This window comes from Lepeophtheirus salmonis, chromosome 1 (genome assembly GCF_016086655.4).
Source record: "Lepeophtheirus salmonis chromosome 1, UVic_Lsal_1.4, whole genome shotgun sequence".
Lineage (NCBI taxonomy): Eukaryota > Metazoa > Arthropoda > Copepoda > Siphonostomatoida > Caligidae > Lepeophtheirus > Lepeophtheirus salmonis.
The window spans coordinates 44,775,766-44,796,801 of NC_052131.2; the positions used below are offsets into that span (position 1 = coordinate 44,775,766).

The 21,036-nt window shown below is 34.5% G+C and overlaps 3 protein-coding genes and 1 long non-coding RNA gene across 9 annotated transcripts; 2 read left to right on the top strand and 2 right to left on the bottom strand.

Moving 5' to 3' along the window:
- Positions 1-894: 894 nt before the first annotated feature.
- Positions 895-10,715, bottom strand: LOC121131726 (uncharacterized). The gene is made up of 6 exons (XM_040727079.2): positions 8,814-10,715; positions 6,377-6,568; positions 2,600-6,306; positions 2,395-2,535; positions 1,787-2,322; positions 895-1,620 (listed from the first exon to the last, which is right to left on the bottom strand). The coding sequence occupies exons 1-6, from the start codon at positions 10,108-10,110 to the stop codon at positions 1,410-1,412; spliced, it is 6,084 nt and encodes a 2,027-aa protein (XP_040583013.1). The 5' UTR covers positions 10,111-10,715; the 3' UTR covers positions 895-1,409.
- On the top strand, positions 6,567-11,225 carry LOC139907525 (uncharacterized). The gene is made up of 2 exons (XR_011784207.1): positions 6,567-8,514; positions 10,715-11,225. It is a non-coding gene; the product is annotated as an uncharacterized lncRNA (long non-coding RNA).
- A 1,349-nt stretch (positions 11,226-12,574) lies between these two features.
- On the bottom strand, positions 12,575-13,533 carry LOC121131727 (trafficking protein particle complex subunit 2). Its single transcript, XM_040727080.2, has 3 exons — positions 13,399-13,533; positions 13,088-13,322; positions 12,575-12,985 (listed from the first exon to the last, which is right to left on the bottom strand). Exons 2-3 carry the CDS (start codon positions 13,300-13,302, stop codon positions 12,772-12,774), a joined length of 429 nt encoding a protein of 142 aa, XP_040583014.1. The 5' UTR covers positions 13,303-13,322; positions 13,399-13,533; the 3' UTR covers positions 12,575-12,771.
- A 3,183-nt stretch (positions 13,534-16,716) lies between these two features.
- LOC121131729 (disks large-associated protein 5) lies at positions 16,717-18,714 on the top strand. 6 transcript variants are annotated; one of them, XM_040727082.2, is made up of 5 exons: positions 16,717-16,894; positions 16,953-17,040; positions 17,111-17,373; positions 17,442-17,842; positions 18,242-18,714. In XM_040727082.2, exons 2-5 carry the CDS (start codon positions 17,034-17,036, stop codon positions 18,411-18,413), a joined length of 843 nt encoding a protein of 280 aa, XP_040583016.1. In that variant the 5' UTR covers positions 16,717-16,894; positions 16,953-17,033; the 3' UTR covers positions 18,414-18,714. The 6 variants fall into 6 exon arrangements, with proteins under 6 accessions (XP_040583016.1, XP_040583020.1, XP_071750034.1 ...); XM_040727086.2 differs by having other exon boundaries at positions 16,749-16,894; positions 17,094-17,373; XM_071893933.1 differs by having other exon boundaries at positions 16,751-16,814; positions 16,879-17,040.
- The last annotated feature ends 2,322 nt before the right edge of the window (positions 18,715-21,036 follow it).

Below are 21,036 nucleotides of genomic sequence, written 5' to 3' on the forward strand. Positions count from 1 at the left end.
AGAACATAATATCCATGTATATCAAGATACTTCCCCTTGTTCCTTGCCTTGTCTCCAAATGATATCAAAGATTTATTTATTGAAGGTTTCCCAGTCAGCAAAAACGAGGTTGTGTGATTTCAATCTCCGTGCGTCATCCCTCTTCATTATATCCAAGAATAGATGTGTATATACCACCGACCTATATATTAATATCGGTGGTATAAATACACTTAGTACTCCTAATAAGTTATATGCATTTCTAAATACAAATTGTATATTAGCTCTATATATTTATCGTATAGTTCCATTCTATGGGTATATGTTTAATATTAATACAATTATATGTCTTTATATATGTACGTACGTTTTGATATAGTCTATAAGAATGTAGAACTCCCTGGCTGAATAGCGTGAACATACTTATAGGCGTATATTCATTCCAGCCTTCCATCTCATTACTTACTGAGTACATTGATGTTAATACTTAGGTACGTAGGAAGGAATACATAGCTAGTTGGTACAGTACATATTATATTATAGGCATCATAGGCGGTAGACCATATCGATACCCTGGAATTAGGATTTTATTAATATAATAATATAGCTTTTGTTTTAAGTTTTAACAACATGACGTAATTTGAGAAAAATAAACAATAAAGGCGTTATATACACCCAAGCCTTCAGTTTTCCCGAGCTGACAATAAGATATACAAAAATAAGAGTAGATATTAATAAGAAGTTATGTCATTGCTCAAGTCAGACCCTCTGATCAGTGTCCGAATAAAAGACGAAGTGATGATATGCTTTAAAGTACTAGAGACTCCCATTCTGATAAATTGTTTTTCTGGTTTTGTAGGAGAAATGAAATCATGATTTGCCTTATTAGTTATTAAAATAATTAAATGATGTGAATACAGTTTAACAGTTTATTTTATATTTATTTATCAGTGTAATATAATAAATTTGTCTTCTTAAAATATTAAGACTTTTTTAAAACACATTCAAATAATATTTGTTCGATTTTTTTTACATTTTTGTATCATGTAGAAAATATCATTATTCTTTCTTCTTATTCTTCATTAAAATTCTTTAATTATAATAATAATAATAACAAATATCATTTCATCAATAATAATAATAATAATAGTAATAGTATAAGTTATAATAACAAATCGATTATAATTATCATTCCGATCCGATACAACTATAATAATAGTAATAATTATAATAATAAGAATAACAAAACTATAACTTTAATTTCTTTCTCCGCCTCGTTTACTTGTTCCACAGGATAACACGACATTTGGGCTCACAAAATTCCTTATTATTTTTTAAATAAACGTACAATACATGAGTCCCTTTTGTAGGTATGTAGAACAAAGTAGTAAATTATCACTAGTATAATAGTAGATAATATAGAAGATTAATTAATCGTCGCTATCGTCATTATCATTGAACTTTCCATCTATGATTTCTGTCCTTAATTTTATAATATCTGGTCTGGTTTGATATAACCTTTTCATGCCTCTAGCGAGACCCCGGCAGGAGGATAAGTTAAGGTATTCAATAGAGGGACAGTTCTTCAATAATCTTGTCAATGGCTTCAAACTCACAGCTGTACAACTCAAATTAAGCTTCCTGAAACGAAGAGAAAGAATATGTTAAGAGTTAGTTAACCTTGTTATATTTCAAGTTACACATCCCCACTCATCCATTCAGGATGTATTTAAATCAATATGTAGGTATGTATGTACTATAGTAAGAAAGCACACAAAATAATAATTCGCTATAAATAGATACATACCTAATGTTTGTTTTATCGGCTTCTACAAATGCCTCCACCGTATAGTTGACAGCTCTTTCACCAGGAGTATTGCTAACGTCCATTTCAACTAATTTATCAGCCCATTTTCGCACCATAAGCTCGAGTCCATCTGCAGAAGCTGATGCAGCTGAACAACCACTAAGAATGAGGTGTTCAATATCCCATGTTGGCAATCGAATAAGACAAGAATCTGAAACTCTTTGACAGCCCCGTATATCCAAATGACGAAGTCTATCCGACTTTTTAAGAATCCTCTCTATTTGTGAATCATCCATGCCCTCAAAGTAACCCCTGGAATCCACAGCTATTTGTAGTCTTTCTAATAATGGAAACCCAGGGGAGTGCACTTGCTCCTTTATTGGAGTCTCTGATAAACTTATCATAGTATGGTTACAGTTTAATGCCCTTAAAAGGGGACATCCCTTCTGAAATTTCTCCATATTAATCAGTATTGTATCACGAGAGGTTGTGGTAATATTTGATATATCCAGCTCACGTAAATTCGAACTATTTGACTATAATAAAACAGATTAATACATATAATTTTTTCCTTAAAATAAAATGCAATATTTGAGTAACAAACTTACAGATAGAGCCTTAAATACAAAAGGCAGACCAGCCATTTTATTGTTCGATATGTTGAGGTATGTTAGACGTTTACCTAAAACGGTAATGAATTCTGACAAACACGTACTCGAAACTGCACTACGCGAACTTCCTGAAGACGGCTATAATGACAAAAAATATCATAATGAATTACTGTATTACTGGAGTCTGTAGTAACACACTTACCGAAACACTACTGAGATCCAGCCTCTCTAAATGCTCAAAGTTATCGCCGATAAATTTCAAATCCTCATTGGTTAATTTGAAACACCCATTGAAGCTAAGAGACACTATTTTCGGGCAATTAGCAGCAATGATTTTCAGAGTAGAAGAGCTCACAGAATTTCTCCAATTCCCACACTTGAGTTCACGCACATTGGGAAATTTCTTGAGGAAGATCTCAAGTTTTTTATCGTTTCGATATTTTTCTTTCAATTTTCCAGCTGAAAAATCTAAGTGAGTCCAAATATCTGGATCTATGGCAGCTTTAAACCAAGATGAACAGACACGCGATACCCGGACCATAAAAGATGATCCATCTTTAACAATTCCATAACTAAAAATTTTCTTTAAAATTTTGTTATCCAAGTCAGCCCAACGTGCAACAAAACCAGATTTTTCGACTTCTTCTTTAATTTCTTCTTTTATCACATCATGTTTTGGAGATTTTGGAGATTTAATTTCTTTTTTTACTCCTCCTGGTGTTTCTGTATGAGTAGGATGGGGTGGTGATGTAGTTTTAAGAGGAAGATCTAGCTCCGACTTAATAGCAGGGGAAGAAGGTGTAAAAGTCTTAACTGGAGCAGCAGGAGAATTCTGGAGGGAAGTTGAATACGTTGATTCCTTGTTGGATAAGGGACCCTCTTCCTCTTTTTGTTTACTAGGTCTACGTATTTTACGTAAATTTGAGGAAGTTCCCCCGGACGGCGATTTCATATTAGCTAATGGAGATTTGAGATCCGACTCATTTGAGAGAGGGGAAGGTTGCTGTTTGCCTAAAGATGGCAAAGGAGTGTTAGCGGCGCTAGATGATGGCGGATTGTTAGACAGAGGAAACCCAACACTTTGAGGAGTTTTGGGTCCAACTGGAGTTATAGGACTTGCTAAAGGAGCAGGAGGTACAACGGAAGGAGTCTGTGAATGCTGTGGAGTTTGAGGTCTTCCACAACTCTGTGGTGTTGTGGGTCCATAGTTACTTGCCGGTGTTAAAGGATTGTGATTTGAGGCAGGAGAATGATCGGAAGGAGAGGGTGAGACAAGAGGAGTCGCACTGCTACGAGATTGTCCTCCTAATGAAGGACTAACACGAGGAAGACCAACACCAGGCATGGGCATATGCATATTATTACTATGGTGCATTGGCGAAGAGTTTGATTGAATACCTCCTTGTCCCGCAGAAGCATTCATGTATATGTTCGATGAATTTCCATATGCCCCATTTCCACCTTGAAACATGCCACCTTGGACTTGTTGCTGACTATTGTAATCAAATGCAGTTGTCGCTTGTTGCTGCTGATTGTATTGTTGCTGCTGCTGCTGATTGTAATACTGTTGTTGTTGTTGGATGCCAGCTGAGAATCGATGTGAATTCCCTTGATTGTAATTGTTGTAGCCGCCTTGATGATAGAACTGTTGTTGCGCTGACTGTTGTTCGTGGAAGGGTGAGTTTATTCTGTGTTGATAGTAGTTGTTCATACCGTTGTTTGTGGGTCCATTCATTTTAAAGGGATTATTAATACTATTATTAGTACTATTATTGTTACTAGGATTAACATTACTATTATTATTATTATTAGTGGTACTATTTCCACTGAATGTAGGTGATGATCCATGGGGGGAAACATACGGACTCTGGGGCCTCATTCCAGCAGGTGAAACAGGGCCCCCAGGGCGTTGTTGCATTTGGGATTTAAATCTTGCAGCATGCTGCTGCTGCTGCGTTGGTGATGGACTAGATACTGAACACTTAGGAGTTTGTTGTTGAAGTTGAGACTGAATGTGTTGAGGGATCATGTGTTGTGCTGAAGGCCCAGAGGGATTACTGGGTCTTGGTATTTGCATCTGTTGACTCATCGAGAGTTGGGAGGTTAAAGATACAGAAGGAGTATAGGTAGATGAAGGGAGAGAAGGAGCTGATGAATTGCCTTGTTGCTGATGCTGTTGTTGGAGAGAAGAGGAAGTCACAGTAGAGGGTTTCGAAATAAGAGAGGACTGCTGCTGTTGATGGTGGTGCTGGTGCTGGAGGTGATTATGAGGATGATGGTGGATGTGTTGTTGTTGTTGTTGTTGCTGATGATGATGAATATGATTGCTACTCATAACAGTGCTATTAGTATTATTAGTAGGTGCTGCCGTTGTTGTATTCCCATTAGGGTCTACTTTCCTCTTTTTGGCACCCTCAGATTCCTGGTTTTTCTTGGTTTTAATCTTAATTTTAATGCCTATACCAGTTCCTGTCTTTAGAATTTCACTACTGTACATGGGCTCATCCGTAGATGGATTTCCACCATGTGTACTGGACGGACGATTATAGTTATTATTCACTGACATGGCTCTGTGTTGCTGCTGTTGAATTGATATCTGTTGCTGTCGATGCATATTATTTCCCATAGTTTGATGTTGCTGTTGCTGCATCATTTGTTGCATCTGTTGATGATGTTGTTGTTGTTGCTGTTGTTGTTGGTTCAGTATTTGTTGTTGTTGTTGTTGTTGCATTTGAGGATGATATCCTTGATGTTGTTGCATGTAGTTCCTAGTATGCTGAGGCATCATACCTTGATGGTAACCCATAGGTCCCCCACCAGGAAGCCTATGATGAGGATGATGTCCAACTATATTATTAGATGCAACAGCAGCCGCTGCCGCCGCTGCCACTTTGTTCACAGAATCTTCGTCGGAGCTAGAGCCAAAAGAAATCTTTTTTCTAGTAGCAAGAGTGTTGTTTACACTATTGGCACTATTGCTGTCTTGCTTCATTTTGTATATGTCATCATCTTCTTCTTCTTCAAAATTGTAGACAGAGTTATTATTCCCAGATACTCCAACACCGCCACCACCAATGACGCCACCACCACCTCCCTCATCCGTACCTTTCTTCTTTCTAGAATAAGACCTTTTTGGTGCATTTGGATCCTTACTCGGATTCTTACGAGGTCTTCCTCTTTTCCTCTTAGCTGCTGGAGGCTCTGCATTAAAGTTGAAATAATTTTGAGCGAATGAAAACTGTCGGGGGTCCTGTGGAAGTTGTCCCCCATACTGATTCGAGTCACGTATTTGTTGCTGCTGTTGAACTTGCCTCTGTTGTTGTTGCTGTTCCTGATGCTGTGTTTGTTGATTGGGGATTCCCATTGCACCCATTTGATAAGGATTATTATATGGTTGTTGTTGGGGTTGATGATGTTGCTGCATTTGAGAGAAATTAATTCTATTTTGCATTTGTTGTTGAACGGAATGTTGTTGAGTTCTTGCTTGCGGCGTTCCTTGCTGAGGCGGCATGGCAACAGACTGTGACTGACTTCTAGCTGATGCAGCGGAAACTTGTTGCTGCAAGGCTTGTTGATGATTCATCGTTGATTGATGTTGCTGTCTCATCCGCATATTCTGCTGCTGCTGAATGTGTTGTGGATCTTGATTCATAGAGGAAGGATTATTTTCATTGGACAAGATGGATGAGGCTGGAGATGGATTACTCATCATCATAGGAGATGGAGAGCTTGACGTGGTCATGACAGGGATGTTATCGACGCAAGATGTCATAGGAGATGAGGAAGAAACATTACTAGGAGGAGGACCCGCTATAGGAGCTAGAGAATTGTTCCTCAGATTACATGAGTCCGAACCCGACGACGATGATGATGAAAAGGAGGAATGTACGCCACTCGACGACGACTTCCCTGCAAATATACAAATATCGTAGAAAGAAAATATAAAAATTACTTCAGTTCCTCACTTAAGAACACTTACATTGTAAATCACGATTGAAGACCTGATCCGAGTAGTTTAATCTTTCTCTATTATTTGGGCTATCCGGACTTGTCCCATCCGCCACTGAGTGGACATCTCCTTTACTGGGACTATTGGAACTAGCGATGGAAAAGACGCCAGAATCCGCTTGACTTGCAGGGGAGTCTTTGTTGGATGCATCTCTCGGGGATTCTATCGGAGGAACAGACATAAAACGATGATAAATATGAGTAAACAAATAAAATATTAATTTAAGAACGATCAGAGGGAAGCTCGCATCACAAACACACTCTTCATACTACTACTACTTTAGTAACTAATGTTACTTCTCTCCCTCTTTCTCCATCTCTCTCTCTCTTTCTCCCTCACTCTCCTTCACTTCGTACGTCTCTCTCCTTCTTTTTTTTTTTTTTTCTCTCTCTCTCTTCTTCTTTTTACTCATGTCTAGCTAGCTAGCTAGCTGCCTCTATTTTTCTCTTTTATATATTTCTCCTCTTTTTTTCTTTTGCTTCTTCCTTTTTCTCCTTTTCTCTTTCATTTTTACAAAAAAAAAAAAAATTATACGGAATGAATTACAATATATGTACAAAAAAGGCTATTTTTCCTTTAGCAGCAATACATATCGCCCTTGTCATTATTTATATTATTCATTATTATATAATTCCAATAAGTAGTAGTGTACAACAAGACGTAATAGTAAAGGGAGGTCATGAGATAAGTCAAAATTATGAAAGAAATAAAGTATAACTATTTAGTAAGGAGAGAGAGAGAGAGGGAAAAAAAGTCAAGTGATAACAGCATTTTTTTGGCCTTGAAAAAAATTATATTTGTACAGTTTATACATTTATTTTTTATTGTATTACAAGAGGAAAAAAAAGACGCACACAGCTAGGAAAGGGAGAGGGAAAGGAGAGGGAGAAAAAGGGAAAAAAAGAAAAAGGACATGTTGCGATGCCAAATTAAACGTGTATAAAATGAAAATTTATTATGTCAAATATTATTTTCCAAAAAATATACTCTATATATATAATATGCACAATTATTATTAGTGATCAAAGACTCCTCCTCCTCTTACTTCTCTTTAGTTTATGCAACAACAGGTCCTAGTTCTCAAGTAAGTAAAATACACGGCATTCTTTAAGAGGAGTTGGGAGAGAATGACGTAAGTGAACGAAGGTGAAGATCACAATCTCTTCTTCTCCTCCTCCTTCACGTACAGTTTCTTAGCCGCCCTCTCTTCTTTTTTTCATAGCTATTAGAAATAAGAAGAAGAGAAGATCTCGACTTATTTATTATTCAATACAGCAGTAGTGATTGGAGTGCTCGTTCACTCTCTCATTATTCTTATTATTATTCGAAGTCTTCAGGCACGCATGCACACCCCTCACACGCATGTCGTCGTCTTCACTACACTATGAGGAGGAGAAGAAGGCATTGCTTATTCTTAAAAGAAAAGAAACTACTGTGTCAGTGTAACATCATTCATCATTGTAGTGTCTACTACATTGATACATACATGTCATGTTTCTTTTTCTTCTGAAGGAAAATATACATTGATATAATTACAATGTATGTAGAGGCCAAAGATATGATGATATGATTTCGTCATCATTGCCAATCGTAAAGGCATAGGATGTTGTATATACATATAACATAATTTTCTCGTATTTAAGAAATGTTCTTATTTTGACAACTGAGACCATCTTTCTAATAGTCTGACAAAACTCTCGGCAACAATTTTCTCTTTTATAGCTCTCCTTAGGAACACCACATAACCTTTCGCAAATAAATGAATATACATATAATATAGTACATAACATAAATACAAATATGTATTTCAAAAGGGAAGAAAAGCAGGAGCTTTCTAGTTATATCAATGGATATCTACGCAGATCATTTGCAGCCCATTTAACAACTCAAATGACATAGATTAATGTACAACATCTTCACCACCGTCAGACATCACAACCCGGAACTCGTTTTTTTTTTTTTTTTTCAGCAACATTATACATAATATCATGAATATATTTATATTGAAACTCCATGTAATTTCTAAACAAGCATTCAAAAGGAGAAAAACTACGACATTTTCAAGGCCAAAAAATAGCGGACGCGAAAAGGAGGAATATATATATAATGTTAAGTTTTAATTTTTTTTCTTTATGGTAATTGGCATATGTGCCATCAAGAAGACCCGTGTAGTCATTTCAAAAAGTAGGATTATAGCTATAAGTATTATATTTTGAGAGGAAAGAGTAGAGGGGGTAAGTAAAATGACAGAAGGACCGACTTTCTTTTTGAGGAATAGATGGAAGGAAAACATAAAATAATGTATGGGTTCGGATGGAAAAACACAGAGCTAGTAATAATAATAAGTCAAAACTATCGTATATCACTACTAATGAAACGCATAATGAATAATTTCAATAATTATTACCTTTATCTTGAACGTTTCCACCGGGCCCATTCGACTCTATACGACTCGGAGAGTAGGAAGGTCTCCCAGTGAAGGCATAGGCATATCCATCTTGATTCCCTTGTTTAGACTGAGGTATTGTATCTTCAGATGAACCTCCATACTTGATCCTAATTTTGCCGGTAAAGTTCGCAGAATTTGAATCCTGACTATTCTCGGAGGAAGGAGGTGTTCTCTCAGGTGGAAGAAATCCTCCACTACAACCACCTCCTTTACTATTTTGGCTTCCTAAGCAGCCATTATTATCTAGATGATGTGGGGTACTACCTCCTCCAGGAGAGGCAATCCACTTATCTCTTTTAGTCTCTAGTTTAAGCTTAGGAAGAGAATTAGTGGGAGATGGAACACGACTATCTGGCTTGGTATGAAGAGGATGCATCGTGGGAGAGTTGGAGGCAGAAGAAAAATCTTCTTTGGAATGATTTTCTGGTTTAAGTCTATCTCCAGATTCAATAAGAAAATGTTGGTCCAGGATGGAATTGCAAGTGTGAAGTCTTTTAGCTTCTTTGGTAGAGAAGACCTCTCGACACTTTGAGCATCTAAGGGAGGATCCTTCGTCCGGTGAAGGACGACGTCTAACTTTTTTACCCGGCTCGGGTGTTAGTTTGGTGATTGTGACGGAGGTGTTGGCTTTGGGGGAGGAAGGAGGAGATGAGTCTTTGAGTGGTGAGATCGAAACTCTAGACACAGATGGATGATTTGTCGAAGCTGATCCCTCCGGTGTTGCTGTTATTATCGTCGCCGCCGCCGTCGTTGTTGAAGGTAGGGGAGTCTTAACTTTTTTGAAAGGGTATTCGTAGAGAGAGGAGGAAGGAGATGGAGATTCCCTCTTTAGTGGACTACTACTGATAGAGGTTGAAGTGGAAGTGGTTATTTCCGGAGTAGAAGAGTGCGTTGAGGGGGCTGTCGTAGGTTGTAGAGATATGTCCACTAACTTGACGCTGCAGGCCTTGGTTGTGAGAGACGGATTCTTATGGAGAGCTCCGTTCTCTTCTTCAAGAGAGAAGGAGGAGGTATTGCTACTGATACTATTAAGGTGAATACCAACGCTAGACGGAGAGCCAGAGCCGCTACTACTCGTCGTTTTGGAAGATGTATTAATAGTATTGTTAATAGCACTATTACTGCTGTTTGGAAGTGGCAAAGCCGTTGCTGAAAACGATATGGAGGAGGTGCAAGAAGATAGTGAGGAGGATTTATCTCCTCCAGGTTTAGGGGGTGATAGAGCCAGACCTCTCCAAGAAGAATTCTCCATCATTTATCAAGAGACCTTGAAACAGAGTCCTTATTCCTGTGGTACATTCCAAGTCACACATTCAATCCCCTTCTTATCTATTCACGGAACTCAAATGATTGCTTACTTGGAAAATATTATTCAAGCACCCGGGTTTGGGACACGGACTCACTTTCACATTTCACTTCCCATTCATTCATTCAACATCCAAAATAACTCCAATATACCGATTTGAAGCTGACTCTCTTTCTCTCTCTCTAAATATATGTATGCTTTTAACTCGAGTCACGGCAAACAAACAAACAATTCCTACTCTTACTCAACTTAAGATATTGTAAAACTTTTTAAAAAAATAGTTCAAGTTAAAGATTTTAAATTAAATAGAAGAGAAGACGATGAGACATGACCCCATTCTTAGCCATTCTTACGGAAATAGCTCCCAGTCTACTTCTTTTTCTTCGTTTTTTTACTTCTTTTTTTTTTCTTTTTCTCTCTCTCTTAATTGCTTCTCCTTTCTAGAACAGCTCAACAGGCCTAATTCAGCCAATTTCAATAAAACATACACTTTTACTCGCACGCCTTGCCCAACCTGGATCTATAAATCAAGCTTTTTCTTTTCTCTTTCCAGTCTACAAACCTTTGCCTGGAGCAGCCACAGCCTGCCGACTCTTCAGATCTATCAAAAAAATTCTATGTAATCCTTCATTATAAGCCATACCAAAGAGAATATACTTCCATCTCATGATTCCATCCAGGATTTCAGACAATTCCGTTAGTCCCCTACTTTAATAGCAATATTTGGGTCTACTCAGTCATACTGCATACATAATCCAGTAATATTCGTAATTAATCATGAGTGACTTGAGTAACGACCGAGTGGCCATGGAACATTGTCTTAAGGCACGCAATATTTTTTTTTGGCGGATTTTGACAGACGAGCCAGCATTTTCTTATTTTTTATAGAGGCTGTAAGGAAAAACTGCCCGAAGAGTTTTATTATTTCAATATGCTTTTAATTTGTATGTAGCGTTTCTTTCATATAGTAACTGTCACTATATGTGTGTATAAATACTGAATTAAGCCGTTTAACATCAATGAAACGTCTTCTGGCTTCAAATAGAGAACAATCTTGTAGTTAACCTGACATCTTTTATTTCCCCTTCATTTTTTGCCATATATTACTATGAAACCGGTTATAGGATACTGAGGGTCTAGTAATAGAAGGGAAAAGGGGCGGTTTTGAGGGGTGTGTGCGTGGGAGGACGTGCAACAAGTTCTCAAGCTCAAGTGTAGGGCAATTCTTCCTTTAAAAAAAATAAGAGGTGTCCTTTTATGTATTATTAGGTACATAACTTATAAATATATATATTGCAAGGAGGGTCCAGATGAAGTGGTAAAGTAGGAGAGCCCTCATTGCTTTGACGTCACTCCTATGACGTAATGGTACTTATATAATTTAGATAATGGAAATTTTTCAAGAATCATTTCCTCAACATCAGAGGAGGGAGACGATAAGTAGGTATAAAGCCATACAAGTCCAAGACTAATGCGAGTCCCGTTCTAACTCCTATAATTCATTTTGGTGGTCATCATGGTAATAAAGTACATAAATAAATAGTCACGGTCACTTGTACCCTTGGAGTGAAACGTATGATTAAACAAGAAAGACTTTGAGTGACAGGAATTATTCATAAGAATATATTTTTATATAATATTGCGACTTGACCCCTACTGCTTAACCCTTCTTCACTTGATATTCCAGTCTTTAACTATACGAGAATAATACAATCATCGTATTGTGAGACTAAGAAAAATAGTAGCATTAGGAGGAGAGAGGCCAAGGATTGGTTTTTATAACATATGCAATGTTGTTATTTTTCTCCGTCTTAAAAGGAACAAAAAGATATGAAAGTCGACTTCTCCCAACTCCATACACACACTGGGGCTGGTCAGATTTGATAAATACAAGAATAATTGAAGAAGAGTGCAACTTTGCTTTCCTTTCCTTTCTAGGCTGTAAGATTATTATTGAAGCTCTCTCTCATTCTCTGTTTGTGTACTGCAACAGACCATCATCATCCACACTCTTCTTTCTCTATTTTAATATATGTACACAAAATCGATGTGCTTCTCAGTGAGTTACATAAATATGTATACATACATTAGTAGAAGAGAAATTTTTTGAGCTTTTTACTCCTCAATGTACGTACGTCGTACATATTTCTTCTTCATTAGAAATTCTTCTTAGAAGAAAGAAAAGCAAAATATGTGAAAGCCCCACCGCTAGTGGCACTCTTTTCAAAACACACAATTCCACCCACTCTATTGATTATAAAAATGAATATATAGTTATGTAGTGTCATATCATAATATACAAAGGTGTCAGGGTCGAGAAAGCAGTACCATCATTGTGTCCAGACAATGAAAGAAGCAAAAAGTTACTTCATTAAAAGTAAACCACAGATAGAAAGGCATAGATGGCTAAATATTAAATAATAAGATGCATATATTATCTAAACAAATGAATAATCTAAATAAATAGAGTAATCACAATCAAAAGCAGTCCAAAGCCGCTTGAAAAGCATGCTAATACCCCCATCCCACCATCATCTGCATTTCAATTCTATTGCAAAGTCATTTCTTTGAAAGAGTCCTTCTTTACATTAGTTTTTTTTTACTCTCGTTTTAGCTCGTCAAATATTTCCTTCCATAGATTTGCGCTTTACGATCAAATGTCTGAGAATTGATAGTTGAATTGATATTATAGAATGGATTCATGGATAGTTTGATATAAGTCTCATACATGTTCGAAAAAAAGTATTTTATACCATCCTCATTCTTCACGTCGTGAAGCATAACAAATCTCATTCTACCCGCTGTCACAAATCCGGAAACGTACCTGTAAATTTAAAAAAGAGGGAAAACCGAGTTACATAATATAATAATTATCTTATATTATTATATAATAGTTATAAATAATGAATCAATGAGATTGATTTACCACTCATTGAATTTATCAACAACTTTGAGATACATGTTTGGAGTTTTTATCATGTACTCATCAATGAGATCAAGAGCCGCATGAGCAATGAATTGATTTAAATGATGATGATCCTCTTTAGCACGTAGCTCTTTAAAAGTGCCTGGACAAAACTCCATTTCAAATATGGGATTGTCTTTGTGGCCAACAATCACAAAATAATAGTTCCCAGACATTCAAGTAAAATATCCTATCACTAGTAAGAACAATTAATAAAAGAATATTAATATTTAAGTTTAAACTATCAGTAATGTGAATGTAATTAAATTTACTTTAGTTTAAGAGAGTAGTAGTGAACTGCTGAAGAGTGACGAGTAGCCCAAGATAATAATATTAATAATAATTAATATTTACGTACACTGACGATGGATGGGATAATTAAGATAGTGACGTCACCGACGACAATTGAAACTAAACCATTGTTATCATTTATTACATCTCGCAACCTAGCCTTTCTTTCAAAATCCATTAGACTAAACGAGGACTACAGTAGTCCTTGAATTAAATAAGAATGAATTATGTAACTTTTACATTTTAAGGCAATCATGAGATAATAGAAAAGCTATTCATTATTCATGTATTATATATTGGGTTCAGAACCTGAATGATCTTAACTTCAGATCATTCGACATTGACTGCATATTATACATTTGATCAATTATGTATTTCAAAATGACATCATCTGAATAGTTAATCAAAACTCTTAAGGTAAGTTGACTGAAGTGTTAACGCACTCATTTAGAACGCATAATTTTTCCCTTTTTCTTATTATTTATAATCCTGGAGTCCATCTTTATTGCAATAGCTTCTTCTATATTTTGAGGATCTTTGGCAAAGCCTCTTTTTTAAATAGTTTAAAGTATTTTCTTCTTCTTCAAGAAAAAAGAAAGAAAAATGTAAGGAAATTAGATAAAAGAGAAGATATGGATGAAATTGGAACGGTTTCATGATCGAATAAGTGTGATTTACTCACAATTTCAAACCATATCGTTATAAGGGTATCACTACCGTTACGTCATAGAAAAACAAATACATTACTGATTACTCCGATCAAGGGAAGTTTAATTATGATTCTTTGCCGGGACTTAAACGAAACTTTTCTTCGTTACATCAACTTAGAGAGCACTATATACATGGAGAGTTTACGTATTTTCTGAAATCACGTAGGTTGACATTAACAATCCTCATTAATATTTCTACCTGGCTAAAAAAAAACTCTTTGATTTTACAGATTATGGCCATGGGTAGCGATTTGATTAATTATTCGACCAAACGACATCATATTTGGAAATCTATCTCATGTATTCATGAGAAAGGTTCGTTTGCCAAGAAGAATCCCTCTATTTGTCTCCTAGTTTCCGTTTTCCTATTTCTTCAGAAAGAGTTCCAAGGGGGGGTTTCGAATGACTCATCATTTTCACTTAGATGCTAATGTAAAAGAAGTGTAATCCTCAGAATAGGTTTCCTTATTGACTAAGGAACGATTAATGAAGAAAGTGAAGAGCTTTTATCGTTTTGAATGTAGATTGGATTGGACGGACGACAAAATCATTTATATGAGGAATAATTACGTTCTAGCCTCTAAATAAAGGCAACGATAACATCTATCAAGAATTTATTTGCAAATATTTCATAAAAATATAAGCACTAAGTGAATCGGTGCCCTCTGATCTTTTCTGCATCGGAAGGAAATATTGATGTTTTTTATATTTGTTGTAAATTTCCAAACATTTCTGGATTAGACGCTTTTTACTCATAATTATCATTTTTTTCTTAATTTTTATTCATAATTACACCATCTTCCACTTTTACCAATGTCATTTCTTTTTCAGAGATGAAAATGACGAAATGTTAGTTCATAATAATTTTTGAATTCTAATTTTCTTTTTCGCTTTCTAAAAATTGCCTACAAATTAGAAAATAATTTATTTCACCAAGTTGCCGAAACCGTGTGAATTGATGTTTTGAATGTTTCTTTTGACAAACAATTTCGCCAAATGAATTCAAATATTCGATTTGCCCACTTTCATCACAGGAAATTGGTTCGTAGCTATTATGTTTTAGTTTAATAGTTTAGTTTTACGTTTATGCAATTCCAAAATCTTTTAATGATTTTTAAAAATTATACAGTTTCGATTTTCTACATCTTTATTTCCAAAATAGTTTAATGCGTTTATGGTAGATTCTTGTAAACTAAACGCCAAGTTCTTTTTTATATATTGATTCGACGTTGTCAAATTTGGCAGCTAGTATTTTACCGTTTTCAAAGGAAGGGTAGTTAAAAAATCAAAAGTTATTCTAGAAATTATTGAAAAGGTGAACTGGTTCAAAAAACGTAAATATTTTTCTTCTTCCGTAGAAAAAGGATTCAATGTATAAGGATGATATTCGTAAATCCGCAGTTCATCAAAGTAAATTTTTCGATTTGCTGAATGCCAATCTATTATAACAGCTACAACATTAAATCCAATAAATGATGAACTAAAGTATTTTTCAAAGAATCCAAATGTGTGCCACTTGAATTTAATTAGAACTCACGTTATAGTCAACTCTTGCAGAGAAGCACCTCGTTATCTATCGTGTATGACGCAACCTACCTAAAAAAAGAAAGAGAAAACAGGCCGAAAATCATCTGTCAGACTATCACTGACTTATTATTTCTTCACCATTTTTAAAATAAATTACATATTATTAAAATATACATTGTATTTTATTCGATACTGTATTTAATATTGCTGAGTAACATTTGGTTAGAAGAGTAGTTATGATTAGTTATTATATTATTTCTATGAAGAATTAGCCAAAATTTCTTCATAGAAACAATAATATGGCCAATATATAAATTATATAAACGACGAGGGATCAACAAGAAATTGTATTCCTGTTCTTTAAGAAACGGAGTATAGCTCATAACTCATAAGTCATACTTATGTATTTATTCTATACTTATGAGTCATAAGTAAATTATTACTTCGTGTATTTATCAAAAAAATAATAATTATGAAATAGCCATGGCGTATCAAGGCATAGAGATATTAAAATAAAATTTTTATATCTCTATGTATCAAGGGAGAAGAGGGAATCGACAGCTAACAATACAATCCCAAGGGTTATTTTGTGTTTTTTTGTCTCTACTCGTACTAGACAGGAAGGGTAGAGGAAAAAAGGAAAAATAGTGACTATACCAGTTATATCACCTTCCTTGTCAGTTGTTTAAAGGATTATTTAATTAAACTTTAATATTTTAATAGAGTCTCTTAACTAGGCCCTATAACACTAAATTCATAATTGAAGCGTTCCATTTTCGTTTCAGTGCTCCTTGCTCTGTATATAATGACTAATGAATTATAAAAGTATATATATATGATAATAATTAATAATATACAACATCCATGCGTATTCGAATAAACCTTCATCCAATGATAAAAATTTGTCTGATCAACGGTCCTTTAAGATTTTATATAATTGTCCATTTAATTAAATGACACGGAACATTTTATAAAATATGACAACTTCATCCAACCTAATAAAATATTATGTGTATGTTATGTACTTTAATTTTATATAAAATTTGGAAGAAAAACCAGTTAATCTATACTTAATGTGATAGGAAACAGTACATTACTTTAGTACGTTACCCTGAAGAATAATATCCGATAATATCATAGAAAATATAATTTAGCGTTCGGTATTCATTTACATCTTACAATTGATCATGGTTTGATGATATATTTATATTTTACATGTTGAAGAAAAGGACTTGGACAAGTAATAATGATTATTATCTAAAAAGTTATTTCAAATCAGTTCTTTATTTGAATGAAAGGGGTTTCCTGTTAATTTTCTCTTTAAAACGTCGGCCATTTTGGAGTAGGAGGAGTAAGAGCTACAGGGATTTCCCTAGAAAATGAATGGTAATATATTAATTATTACGGAGTTTAACGTACATGTTTCCTTGGTATTAAAGAAATTACTCCTTTTCAGACAGTGGATTAAGTGTGGCTCATTTTCGGGGGCTAATCAAAGAGACGTGTGTTCAAATGGAGGAACTGTGCTCTTCCTGGGATAAAAAGCTTCTTTGCAACTCAGTCAATTATGATGAAAATTTTTGTGGACAAATTAGATCAGTGGTTGGACAAGCACGGATTTTAGCAAATGAACGGGGTCGACTAACTCAATTCAAAAATTTAGTGGATAACTATGAATTTGGACTCGGCGAGAAAGAGACAACAATTATTGATCTTCAAGTATGTTGCTATTTAATTAACGTTTTTTATAAAAATGTTACATTGATTCAATAACCACCAATTTTCAGGGCTTTTGGGAAATGATTGACGTGCAAATTCAAGAAATGCTCGACAAATTTCAATATTTGGAAAATGTGGAAAGCGGAGTTCATGTTGATTCATCTACAAAACATAATAGTAGCACGTCAACACCAACCTCTGTTTCCCAAAAAATGTCATCTCATACCCTCAATAATAGACGTAAACTCACTAAAGCCGTGAGTAGTAAGGATCTCAAAGCTTTTAAGGCAGCTAAAAAACGGGAGCTCAGTAAATTGGATTCGAAAATGAAGGTCCTCGACTTATCTCCTCCATCTACTCAATTGCAAGTTCCAATATGTAAGAGCTTTAATGGAGGGTTTTTTAATATAAAGAGTCCTGTTCGACCCTCTAGTCCCCCAGAAGCTCCGCCTTGTTCTCCAAAACAAAGGTTATTTCATAATTTTTCTTATTCTCAACAAAGCATGGCTTAATTAGGATAAATAGCACCCCCTCTCCATTCTCCTTTATTGTATGTATTATTTAATAGTTCCAGTTCTTTGAAGTAAATTTTAAAATATTAGATAAGGATTAAACAGTAAGATTGAGTTAATGATTGACTTTTAAATATTTTTTTAATATATAAATTACTCTTAATCATGTTTTATTAATTCAATCTGTATCTTTCATTTATTTATTCAACATTTTTAAGCGAATAAACTTTTTTTTATACGAACAAGTTTTTCTTACTTTGATATTGACCTTGGATATTGGGGGTGTTATACATTATAAGCCTTTTAAAAGTTAATTATTGAATATTATGTGAGTTAATTCGTAATTCCAATATTAGAAATAGGTTTGATTCTAGCAAGTCCAACGAATTTCTACGGCAAGCTGTGTTGACCACTTCATCCATAAAGAATCCCACCAGTCCTTATATGGTAATGAAAGTATCTTCCGTTGGAAAGAGGGATTTACGGGTAGTTGATGTTAAACAGAGGCTGTTTATTGACGATAAATAAATCAGTGATGTCGGTTCTTAAATGTGCACGACAAATTATGAAATAATTAAAGCATTTAATTTTTAAGCTAATTAATTACAGTTATTTTATTAGTTAAATCATTAATAAATTGTATTATTTGTTTTATAAGGGCTTTCTAAATATCATTTATTTACGTAAAATCCGAATAAGAGCAACATTTTGATTTAATTAATAATTGGAAACTACTCTTATTTTTTAACAGTGCATATTTTGATATTTATTTACTTAGTTTTTAATTAAATATTAGATTTATATAGTCAATAAAATCAATAATAATTTTTTCTTTGTTTTTGCTCACAAATGTTTTTTGCCAACTGTGAAATCAGGGGAACAATTATTGGTACTGTTAGACTAAAACGGAGGTTAAATACGATTTTGCGATATGTGGGCCCAAAATAAAGAGTATAATTGATCTTTACTTTTATTAAATTGAATTTGAAATATTTTTTAATTATGATGAGGGTATGCCCTGGGACGCTTTAAAGCAAGGACTAACCCGGTTTGAAGGTCAGAGGCTTACCATGTTTAGTATCACTGATGAGCTAAAAAAATCTATACAATTTATCATTAGGCTAGTGGAGCCTACAAATGTTCTCAGCCCTTGGCCCCGTCATTAGGCTAAGGCTGTCCTCCCTGAAATTATGGAATTCATAATCGTGGAATTGATTTTTTATATTTCATAATTTTCTATACTATTTGTACTAGCGGTGGTACCTGGTATTGCCTATACTTATCAGGTGTCGAGGAACAAACAAATTTTGCTGTAATAATGTAGAATATAACTCCCCAACAAATTTTAATGCTACTCTCCGTTTTTCATGAGCACTCTCACACGTAGTTACTCAATACATGGACTTTAGAGAAAGAAGTATATATATGTATTATTAGGAAATCAATCGAAATTCGTGGAGAAAATTACGCGAAACTGCTTTGCACTAATTATGCAAACAAAAATTTAGAAAAGCATATATTAGCATTGTATTGAGGAAACAAGGCTACAAAGAAATTTTTTTCATTTTGAAAATATTGCAAGAATTAATTATTAAAATGTTCTGAAAACGGAGAATATTGTAATGTACCGCTCGGTTTAAAATTTTATGCCCAAAATGTAGCATTTCTTCTTTAAAATGGAAAATTGACGTTTGATAAAAAAATCAGAAAATGACAGATATTTCAGTTAAACGTCAATTTTTATGTGTCAAATTTGTACAAACTTTATTTTATCTACAAATCCAATATTCCATTGGAAATTCTTTTTTTTTTTTGCAAAAAACTAAAGTGAAATTTTCACTAATTTTTTTTTTTTTTTCCCCATGACCTTTTTTGATTTTGAATCAATTTAGAAAACGTACTTGTTCGTATAGTTGTTTTTTGAGATGCCAGTCCCTTTTAGATTTATAACTCAACCCCCTATCTATTCTGCTGGAGCTCCAAAACATATATTGTTTTGGATATAGAACAAGCCCCCTTATATGACCCTCTCCTCCCCAAATCCGTCTTTCCGTGACTAGGTTTAAAAGAGACACTCAAGCAAAGTTTCAGCCTCCTAGGCCCAACGGTTGTGTCGGTCTTTATTTAGGACAACAGTTCGGTTTCTTTAGTCCTGTTCCATTTGTCGGTCCTTAAAGAAGTCTTGTGACGTGAATTAGGGTGTTTTTCTTTTTTTGTTATTCCCTTATACAATAGAATAAATTATATAACTAAGTAATCATATAATATATTCGTTTATACTAAAAAAATATAATATTTTTGTGTAATAATCTAAATACATATTTCATATATCTTATTTGGCTTAATAAATCATTGATATTTTTATGAAAAATTCCAAGGACCGGTCCTAAGACTGGACTGGACCAAATAAATAAGTACCAACACAACACTACCTGAGGGGTATGCACCCATAAAGGACGCACACAAACTTTATTTTATGATACTGCATTGGTACGTAATAATATAGATTATGGATAACTATATACAATTGTATACATGCTCCAAGGTGTGTCGATAAGAAACTTGCAACGCAGTCTGGTTGACGTAAGCTTTCAAATTTTTCAATGACGTCACCACGGAGCCATATTCAGTGTTAACTCATATCATTCCAAGAATTGGGTCTTCTTTTAGAGGTATTAGGCTTATTTGTCCAGTGGCAACCTGTACAAATCCATCAAATGTTCATCAACGTTAATAGGAATACATTATCTATTAACCTTGGATATTCACTATTTTTGTATATTTATTTGAAAATTTATGTTCTGTCTATTTTTCATTGAAAACAACTTAATTTATTTATTTCAAAGTAATTGTAGTAGCGTAATCGTCGGAGGGTAAAAATTTACATTAATAGTATGGTCTTATAAGAAAATAAAATACTATATTATGTATTAACACTCCGAAATTGGCTCCTCCGTGACGTTATCAAAATAGCCAGTAAACATAAGCAAAGAAATTTCTTATCGACACACCTTATATCAAGATGACTATATATTTAGTCACCTTGCCTTATATACAGTCATCTTGACATGCTGGATGCTACATGGTAAACGACTGCAAGATCTACATTGACAACATGGTTGTATATTGGATAAAAATGCCTTCATTTAGT

What these genes read in the sequence shown, in the direction of transcription:
- LOC121131727 (XM_040727080.2), bottom strand. Translation starts at nt 13,302, where the DNA reads ATGTCTGGGAACTATTATTTTGTGATTGTTGGCCACAAAGACAATCCC. An exon ending in GTTGATAAATTCAATGAGTG is followed by an intron (nt 12,986 to 13,087) that starts GTAAATCAATCT and finishes TTAAATTTACAG; the next exon opens with GTACGTTTCCGGATTTGTGA.
- LOC121131729 (XM_040727082.2), top strand. An exon ending in CAACAATTATTGATCTTCAA is followed by an intron (nt 17,374 to 17,441) that starts GTATGTTGCTAT and finishes ACCAATTTTCAG; the next exon opens with GGCTTTTGGGAAATGATTGA. An exon ending in CCTTGTTCTCCAAAACAAAG is followed by an intron (nt 17,843 to 18,241) that starts GTTATTTCATAA and finishes TTCCAATATTAG; the next exon opens with AAATAGGTTTGATTCTAGCA.
- LOC121131726 (XM_040727079.2), bottom strand. Translation starts at nt 10,110, where the DNA reads ATGATGGAGAATTCTTCTTGGAGAGGTCTGGCTCTATCACCCCCTAAA. An exon ending in TGGAAACGTTCAAGATAAAG is followed by an intron (nt 6,569 to 8,813) that starts GTAATAATTATT and finishes TTCCTCCGATAG; the next exon opens with AATCCCCGAGAGATGCATCC. An exon ending in TGGATCTCAGTAGTGTTTCG is followed by an intron (nt 2,536 to 2,599) that starts GTAAGTGTGTTA and finishes TTGTCATTATAG; the next exon opens with CCGTCTTCAGGAAGTTCGCG.